Source organism: Podarcis liolepis, assembly GCF_965112155.1.
Source record: "Podarcis liolepis genome assembly, chromosome: 1".
Lineage (NCBI taxonomy): Eukaryota > Metazoa > Chordata > Lepidosauria > Squamata > Lacertidae > Podarcis > Podarcis liolepis.
In genome coordinates, this window is record NC_139554.1 from 53,330,201 (window position 1) to 53,339,905 (window position 9,705).

Consider the following 9,705-nt stretch of genomic DNA (forward strand, 5'->3'; position numbering starts at 1 on the left):
AGCACTTCCGGGTCGGAGAAGCACCAGAAATAGCTTGTGCACAGGCCTCCTCCGACCTGGATGTGCACCGGAAATAACGCTTGCCCATGTGCAAATAACGCTTGCACATGTGCACAAGCTATTTCTGGTGCTCCTCTGACCCGGAAGTGGGGAGTCACGCAGCGCAGTACCAGATTAATGAGTCCCTCGGGCCTTATCCAGCCCGCGGGCCTTAGTTTGGGGACCCTGCACTTATGCAATAAATAGGATAACTATTTTTCCTACTTGCTCTCCTCTAAGGGTCAGGCTGGAGCTTGAGGGTGCTGTTAGAGCTGGCCCCATCTGTAGAAGCCCAAGTGGATTCCGTCATTGAAATTATGTTCCACCAACAACAGCTGCTGCACTAGTTCCAACCCCATAGAGAAAGTTTTGCCAGTTATTCATGTACTAGTGGCAATCCATTTAGACTACTATAATGAGCCAGTGTGCATTTGAAGACTACAAGGGAACTTCAACTGGAACAACAAACAGCAGCTAGATTTCTAACTGGGATTCATCAAATGGAATCCTTCTCAAAACTATGAAACTTCACTGGTTACTATTCCATTTACAGACACAAGTCAACGAGCTGGTCCTCATATTTAAAGCCACAAATGGCTTAAGATCCAGATACTTGGAGGACTGCCTCCCTCACATGAGCTTGCCAATCTAAACGCCATCTCTGTAGGCCCTTTGAGGCTTCTCCCTGCCTTCTGAGGTGAGTGGTGATCACAAAAGGGAATGTCTGTTGTGCATACCTACTGAGGAATGTTCTTCCCCAGGGAGATCTGACTGCCCTCAGTTATGATGTGTTTTCACTGCAAGGCAAATAGCTTAAATTAACCCAAAATTTTTGTTTTGCATTTTTCTTATTTTGTTTGTTTGTTTTTGTTTACTTAGATTATGCCGAAGCAGCCCTTAATTATCTGGTTTTATGCTTTTATCCTCTTAAGTGCTAAGCCACTCTTAAAGACTCCAATGGAAGAGCAGAATAATATTGTAAGTATTGATTATTAATAACTATCAAACAAAAAGTGTGTGTATGGATGAGGGTGAAAGGCATCTGGGAAAATTCACCGGCACTGTGAGACATGGAAGTGTCAGGCCTGCTGGTCCATCCTACATCTCTATCTCAGTTGTGTCTGTATGGCTTCTTCCAGCATTTTCACAAAGAACCACATCCAGGATTTGCACTATGTGGGGTCTTGTACACTCAACTGATCCCATACCATTAGGTTATAAGGGAGAGTTCACATGGATTGTGCCTATATTGCAACCAGTCCCCTTGCTCACCATGTGTTTCTTTTTGGGGGGCGGGGGGGAGGAGACACTTCTGATTCCTACAAAAGATACAGGGCAAAGTGATTAATAAAGACACAACGTGCCACAGCAGCTGCAACTTTCTTGCTGCTTCTGGATTTTTCAAGATTCAGTGGTGCCCCGCAAGACAAATGCCTCGCAAGACGAAAAACCCGCTAGACGAAAGGGTTTTCCGTTTTTCGATGCGCTTCGCAAGACGAATTTCCCTATGGGCTTGCTTTGCAAGACGAAAACGTCTTGCAAGTCTTGCGATTTTTTTCGCTCCCCCCCTTTTTCTAAGCCGCTAAGCCTTTAATAGCCTTTTAGCCGCTAAGCCTTTAATAGCCGCTAAACCGCTAATAGCGCTAAGCCGCTAATAGGGTTGCTTCGCAAGACGAAAAAACCGCTAGACGAAGAGACTCGCGGAACGGATTATTTTTGTCTTGCGAGGCACCACTGTACAGTGGTACCTCGGGTTAAGTACTTACTTCGTTCTGGAGGTCCGTTCTTAACCTGAAACTGTTCTTAACCTGAAGCACCACTTTAGCTAATGGGGCCTCCCGCTGCCGCCGGAGCACGATTTCTGTTCTCATCCTGAAGCAAAGTTCTTAACCCAAGGTACTATCTCTTGGTTAGCGGAGTCTGTAACCCGAAGTGTATGTAACCTGAAGTGTATGTAACACAAGGTTCCACTGTACAGGTACAACTTGGCAACCCTAACACTTGTTTTTATAAGTTTGTTATTTTTTAAGTTCTAATATGAAGAATAAAATTCCATTTCCAATATGTATTTATAGATTGCACAAGTCAGAGGAAATAGTGCTAAGTTCTTGCAATATAAGCTTTGTAAGAAAAACATTACAAAACTAATACTTAGGCTTGTAACAAATACTTTAACTAATTGCAGAATCCTCCATTATTCTCTCAGCTGCTCTACTACCCCACCTATGTAAACAACAGAATATGTGAGAATAAGTTCTACAAGGATGGCAACAGAGAGGTTACTCCAGACTCCCTGTCTGGACAGTGGGGGGGGGGGGATATTTGCCTTCTACATCACAGCCTTTCAGGTATTTGAAGAGGGCTATACTGTCTCCTTATAGGTCTGTATAGTTAAAGCTATGGTTTTCCCAGTAGTGATGTATGAAAGTGAGAGCTGGACCATAAAGAAGGTTGATCGCCGAAGAATTGATGCTTTTGAATTATGGTGCTGGAGAAGACTCTTGAGAGTCCCATGGGCTGCTAGAAGATCACACCTATCCATTCTTAAGGAAATCAGCCCTGAGTGCTCACTGGAAGGACAGATCGTGAAGCTGAGGCTCCAATACTTTGGCCACCTCATGAGAAGAGAAGACTCCCTGGAAAAGACCCTGATGTTGGGAAAGATTGAGGGCACAAGGAGAAGGGGACGACAGAGGACGAGATGGCTGGACAGTGTTCTCGAAGCTACCAGCATGAGTTTAACCAAACTGCAGGAGACAGTGGAAGACAGGAGTGCCTGGCGTGCTCTGGTCCATGGGGTCATGAAGAGTCGGACACGACTAAACAACAACATACTCTCTCCTAGGGATATGGGTGGCGCTGTGGATTAAACCACAGAGCCTAGGACTTGCCAAACAGAAGGTCGGTGGTTTCAATCCCCGTGACAGGGTGAGCTCCTGTTGCTCACCCTGCTCCTGCCAACCTAGCAGTTCAAAAGCACGTCAAAAGCGCAAGTAGATAAATAGGTACCGCTCCGGCGGGAAGGTAAACGCCGTTTCCGTGCGCTGTTCTGGTTCACCAGAAGTGGCTTAGTCATGCTGGCCACATGACCCAGAAGCTGTACACCGGCTCCCTCGGCCAATAAAGCAAGATGAGCACCGCAAACCCAGAGTCAGCCACGACTGGAGCTAATGGTCAGGGGTCCCTTTACCTTTATACTTTCTCTCCCCATCCCACCCTTTTCCATACAAAACATACCCAGCTCCTTCTTCAACCTTTCCTCATAGGACTTCTTTCCCATGTTATAAACCTCACTGAAAGCATATTTTGCCTTGAAAGGGTATGTCCATGTACAACCACCCATAAAAGCTTCAATCTATTCAGGCCATATTTCATATTCTGGCCCAGCAGCATGTGACAATTGCTATGGCGAGACTGGAACAACTGATGACTTATGCCAGTGGTTTTCAATCAGTGTGCCATGGCACCCTGGGGTGCCTTGAATGATGGTCAGGGGTACCACGGGCAACACTTACCTCTGTCCCTCTTTTCTTCCCTCCCTCCTCTGATGCTCTCTCATGTCTCTGCCTCCCAAAGGCTTGCACAGCTTATTATTACAGCCCTGGCTGTAAACTCTGCAGACTAAAAGGTGTCTCTGGGAACCACCTTTCTTTGGGGCGGGGAGTGGGGCAGCAGCAGGACTCCCAAGGAGAGGGGAGAGGAGAAGAGGCTGAGGGAACACTCCACAAGGGAGGGTGTTTGCAAAAAGGTGAGAGGAAGCCAACTCTGGAGGCAAGGGGTGATATAACTGGGTTCCTGAGCCCCACAGGGGTGCCATAGAAAGAGTGTACAGTAGATGGTTAAGGGAGTTGTGGACTGAAAAGGTTGGAGACCTCTGCCTTATGCTGTGGCATGAATATCTCCTAGAGGTGCACAATTTGTGTATTTTGTGCATGGGTGTAAACAAATTGGGGATTTTATTTATTATTACATTTATAGCCCACCTTTTATTCCCAAAGAGCTAACGAAGAGGAAACACTTCTTCCCCTCTCTATTTTAGCCTCACAATAACCATGTGAGGTATGCTAGGCTGAGAGACAATGACTAGCCCAAAGTCTTACCCAGTAGGCTTCAAAGCTGAGTAGGGACCTGAATCCTGGCCTCCCAGGTCCTAGCTCAGCACTCTAACAACTTCTTCACAATGGCTTTGTGCTGTCCAGCACTCCTGACTGAGGAACAATAGACAGCTGTGCAGAGGAAAACGAGATTGTTTATTCCAGGCTAGTAAGATTTTATCTGGATTAACATGTCCAGTTCCCGAATGTTAAAACTGAGAGGTACTTTTCTGGAAGACAGGTACAGGTACAAGTTTCCAAACTAGCTGTGTTTCAACACACAGTAAATTGGAACCACCTCAAAGCATGTATTAAAGGAGTGGAATTTTGGCTTACCTATATGGACTATATGGACAAACCGCAATGTTATTGGAAACAAAGATGGTTTTACGTCTCTATCTTAAATAATGAGAGAGGTATGTGGATAGGATATCTCTGGCTGAAGTAATTCTTACAAGTTTTAATTTTAATATGGTTGCCTGATGTTTTTTGTTAATGTAAATGTAACCCCGAGGACCTTTAGTGGCCGATATGAACAAGATCAAACCATAGTGCAAGCAGACATCCACCTGCACATCTGGGCTTTGTCTTCCTCTCCATGCCCCCATGTGCCCCTAAAATCTGTTCAGGAAGGGAAAATAGAAGACAGAAGATATGCTGGGCAAACTGGTGGACATCACTGGATGTTACTTTTACATACAGCAGGCTAGTAGTAAGGAGGTAAAGAAACTAAAGGTGGTATTCAGCTATTTCTTATGCAGAGAAGACTCATAATAATTAAAGTGACGAAAATAGGTTGATTAATTTCTCTGGGTTTACTCGGAGTAAACCTTATTTGAATACCACCCTTGGTTAACTTGGAAAAGTGCTCTGTTTTACTCGAGGTTGCTCTCAACTATAATCTCAAGTATGTAGCTACATGTGTAGAATGAGCAATTTGCCTAAGGCACTAAACATGTCACATTATTTGAGAAAGTGAGAAGCAGCTTGTGCACTGTCAACAGCATGAGCAAAGTCCAGAAATAATGTCTGTAGCGTATCTCTTAAGCACATGGACAATATGCCCATGTTTCAGTACTCTCTGATAATCATTTACCTAGACGGGGGGTTCCCAAACTGTGGTCCACAGACCTCAGCTTTGTTTGTGTGGTCCACAGCATGCCTGTGAAGAATGCTTACAATTTGAATTCTACAGAATTCTGTGGAATTCAAATTGTACTACAATAAAATAGAGTGTAAGATATAAAAAGCCTTTTTAAAAAAAATCTTAAGGCATATAGCACAGTGCATTACCACTGCTTTAAAAGGCAAAAGAAAAAAGGAGCAAAGAGTGCTCTGCCAATTCCCTAAGCATTTTTAAAGAAGGGGTGGGATTTGGGAACAACTGATCAAGATTATGCAGTTTTCACAAGATGTACCGTAATCTCCTAGGTAGAGCTACAGACAGGCACATCCACACATTATCTGATAGGCTGATGGAATTATCAGGTCAGTGATATCAAGATAAAGGTTGTTTTGGTGTGGCAGAAAAGAACTAATGGAAAAAATATTATGTAATTTGATTGCAAAAGTTGGAAAGTCTTGGAAGCTGCCAAATGGAACTGATTATAAAATTAAATTAGTATGCCTATACTCAGCCATCAAGTTGTATGCTTTTCCCCTCAGAAACTTATATTTAAATTTTTAAGAATGGATTAAAAAGTGGTTCATCTGATTCCTAGATTTGTATTAAGACAATTAACATGACACCATTATATTGTGAACTGTTTAAAATTTTGCACTTTTGTACAAGTATTTAAGTGTCTTTTTAGCACACAAAATGCTTGTGTTCCCAAAACATTATCTAGGAAAAAAATGAGTATGTAAAACATATTTTTATTTGGGCCTTACTGTATGAAAACAAAAACATTACATTAGCACAAGCCTGTTCAAGGTAAGGCCCAAGCGCAGACCATTGTCCTCTTCCTAACTATGTGCAGCTTCAGCCATACATAGCCTTTTCCTATCTCCCTCTCCCTCTCTGCAAATCTGCAGACCAAACAGGTTTCCCAGTATTGGGGGATGAAGGTATGGGAGCTTGTCTATAGTACGTTCTGTCACTGCTTCTTACCATGAAGTTAGAAGGATCTGATGGGAGTTAGAACTAGTTTTTTTCAGTCTGTTGGAACCTGACTAATCAGATTGAGACAGTGAGAATTACTGTATTGCGATAATGAAAACTGGTTGTGAAACTCCATCTACTGAACTCAGAAGAAATAAAGATGGGGTGGAGATGAGAAAGAGACAAGAAAAAAGGGGAAAGATAGGGATGCAGAATATGTACTACTGCAGAAAGACAAGAATAAATATTATGGGATACAGAGAGGGGTAAAGAGTTGTGGGGAGTGGTATGAAGTTAGGGTTCTTATTCCTTTTGCATTTTACACATTGGCCGCATCAACCATTTTGGAATGAGTCTTTTGAAATATCAAACTTCTATATCTTCCACAAGTGATACTAGGCAAAGATACACTATGGGACAAAACATGAATTTCAGTTAACATAAATGAGTATGGTCGTAATGCATGCATCACTGCATGAAGAGCATGGGGTTGCGTACTGAAATTCCCAGTGCCAGTAAAACTTCACCTCTTATCTTACTGTTGCACACCACCCCAATCTCCACAGCAGTGCAAGATTTCAGGTGTCAGGCACTTACCCAGGGTTTGTGTTTCCTTTTGGAAATAAGGCACAGTAGAGACTGTGGTGTCTTTAAGATACATGGTTTATTTATACACACTGTATATACAACCTAAACCTATGATGTAGGGGCTTCCAGGATTACACTCCAAGAGGGTTTCATTTCTTCCATTTCTGCAGCCTTGGATTCACATTGTCTGCCCCCATTGTGCTCTCTCCCCACTTTCACCAGCCTGCTGCAACTTACAACTATTTCCCCTCCAGTTTACATCATTTCCCACTGCAATCCTGAAACTCCCTTCTAAAAACTCTGGTCAGGAGTGCTCTGATGGTGTTTCCTGCTTGGCAGGGGGTTGGACTCGATGGCCCTTGTGGTCTCTTCCAACTCTATGATTCTATGAATGTCTTCTGCTAACTACCCACAGCTCAGAGTGGAGCTCCACCCATTCGCTGTCCGGCACAGAGAGTCTCTGTTAATGGCTCATATTCCCTGCCTTTGTTTGCTTAACAAACCGGTCATTATCAGGCTGGCCTGTATTTTTACACAGCTAAATGCAGCAAAGCATTGATTAAATTATAGCACTTAATTTATGGCACCCAAAACCCCATAAAATCACAATATAAACTGCCCCAGACCACTACACAACAGTCAGTACTGCCATCAGGATTGCTGTGTCAGCACTACAGAATAACCTGCCCATAATACAAAAGTGTATCACAAGAGTACTATAGAAGAGCAATAAAGACAAGGCTAGCAACATCTTAAATGAAATCAGAGCAAAATATGCCAACAAAAGTGTGTATCAAGGGCACTTGGAGTTGTTACTAGAAGCAAATGTGGCAGAGTTAAACAAGTAATGCCTTTTTGCCTCACACAGGATGCTATTTTAGCTATTGCAGGAGATGAATCTGTGCATAGTTCAGAGAATGGGACGGAGACGTAGGATTAATTAAATTTTTAAGGTACTATTGGTAAAGAATTCCAAATAAATCAAGAGCTACAAGCTGGCATATACTGACAAGCACAGAAGCTGGTTTAATAAAAGCAATTCTACATGGCTTTTTAATTTCTTAAGGGGAAAAAATCTACATTATTCATGACCCTAAGATGCATATATTATAATACACTGGCAGTTTAGTAGGGCCAAGAATTAAATCTATTGATTACATTAACATAAAAGAGAGTATGTTTCAAAAACTCATACAGGTCAGTTACAGAGCAATCAAACAAAAGCATAACTCTGATTTTTTTTTTTACTTGGCTCCTAATGAGATCCTTTACATTATACAAAAGCTCTAAAAAAAGTTCCTGCTTTATGTTCTTTTAATTCTGCTTTAAATTTCCATTTCTGAAGCTTTGGCTTTATTATTGCTTTTCCTTTTAAAAAAATCTTGGAAGCTATGTCAAGTAACTCTCAACTGTAGAAAATTGGGGTATATAAAAGATAGCCTCAGTATACCATAGGCATCCGAACCCTTAAGGGATCCAAGCACAGGATAAAACTATTCTAGTAAGCTCCATTCTGCCAGTAAGATGTCTTACATAAATTTAATAATAACCCTAAATAAATATTTCTTGGGAGAAAGGGCCAAAAGGCAGATAGATACAAAGGATTATCCCCACTTTCCTTGAATCAAAAAAATCTATAATGACTACCAATTCCTGCTTCTGAACTCTAAATCTCTATGATGGAACGGAATCACAACACTTAACAAGATAATGTCTCCCCCACCCCAATGCATATGGCCAGAAAACCATCCACATCAATAACCAACATCACTAAAAACATTAGCTCTAGAAGTATGCATCAGAAAAGAGGTTTTTTAAAACCCTGACTACAAGTATAAAAGCAAGAACTAATCTTATGAATCTTACTGTGCAGCTGAAGCTTTCGCTGGGCAGAAAAATTTAAACAATTAAAGTACAGCCTTACTCTCCCCGCCCCAAATCTGCCACAGCGCCGATTACAGAAAAGCAGCATCAGCAGAATGTGAAGTGATCGGCTAATCCGTGGCGAGTGACCTTGAGTGTGTACCGCACTTTATTCCCGTCCAATGCCAGTTAAGGAGGAGGGGTGAGCCAGGAGGGCTCCTCTCAAAACAAGGAGAAACGCTCAAAAGTTATCTCCCGCCAACATAAAAGGGAAAGACACAAACACACTTGCGCAGGAGGGAAAAGGCGTGCGCGAGTTTGACGAAGTGGGGAGAAGATGCGAAGGCAGCCGAGAACTGCTGGGGCTGAACAGAGGCCTAGGAGGGGAAGGCACCGGCCAGACCTCGAGGGAGCAAGGGAGGGAAACGGGGGCTGGCTGCCGAGGCCTCCACTGGAGAATTCCGAGCCAAGGGGCACCGGCGCGGCGGAGGGCGGGTAGACTCACCTGCCCACGCGCCCAGGTGAGGGCCCACCGCCGCCGGGTTACCCAGCACCCACAGGCGGACGGCATAAACTACGCGCTGAAGCTGCAGCCACACGAAGTAGGCGACGCTCGACACCCCGACCCAGTAGAAGAGGCCGGAGTAGGAAGACAAGAAAGAATCTGAGGCCCCCATAGCGCCGCCGCAGCTCCTGCGACCACAGCGACGAGACGGCTGAGGCGAGAATGAGCCCGCCCGGCTTCCGCCGGGCCTGTCCCACGGAACAGCCCCGCCCCCGCGGCGTAGCCATTGGCTGGCCGCTTCCCCCGCGCGCCCTCCCATTGGACGTTTTGCAGCTCGCGGGGAGTCCACGCTTGCGGAGGCCTACTCAAGTCATTATTTCTCCTCGAAACCGCCCTCCTCCACACAGAGGAGCCGGTCTCTTCGCGCGTGCGCAGTCAGGGGTGGGGTGGAGCCTATTCCTTTGCCTCTTATTGGCCGAGGCCTTCTTCATTCATGTGGTGGCCACGCGGTAAGC

The 9,705-nt window shown here is 44.1% G+C and overlaps 1 protein-coding gene across 1 annotated transcript in view; it reads right to left on the reverse strand.

Annotated features, from left to right (window-relative positions):
• Positions 1-9,622, reverse strand: part of HSD17B12 (hydroxysteroid 17-beta dehydrogenase 12) — a 56,274-nt gene extending 46,652 nt beyond the window's left edge. Inside the window, exon 1 of the mRNA XM_083465137.1 lies at positions 9,191-9,622. Coding sequence (XP_083321263.1) covers positions 9,191-9,509 — 319 coding nt within the window. The 5' untranslated portion in view covers positions 9,510-9,622. The remainder of the gene's footprint in view (positions 1-9,190) is intronic.
• Positions 9,623-9,705: the final 83 nt, after the last annotated feature.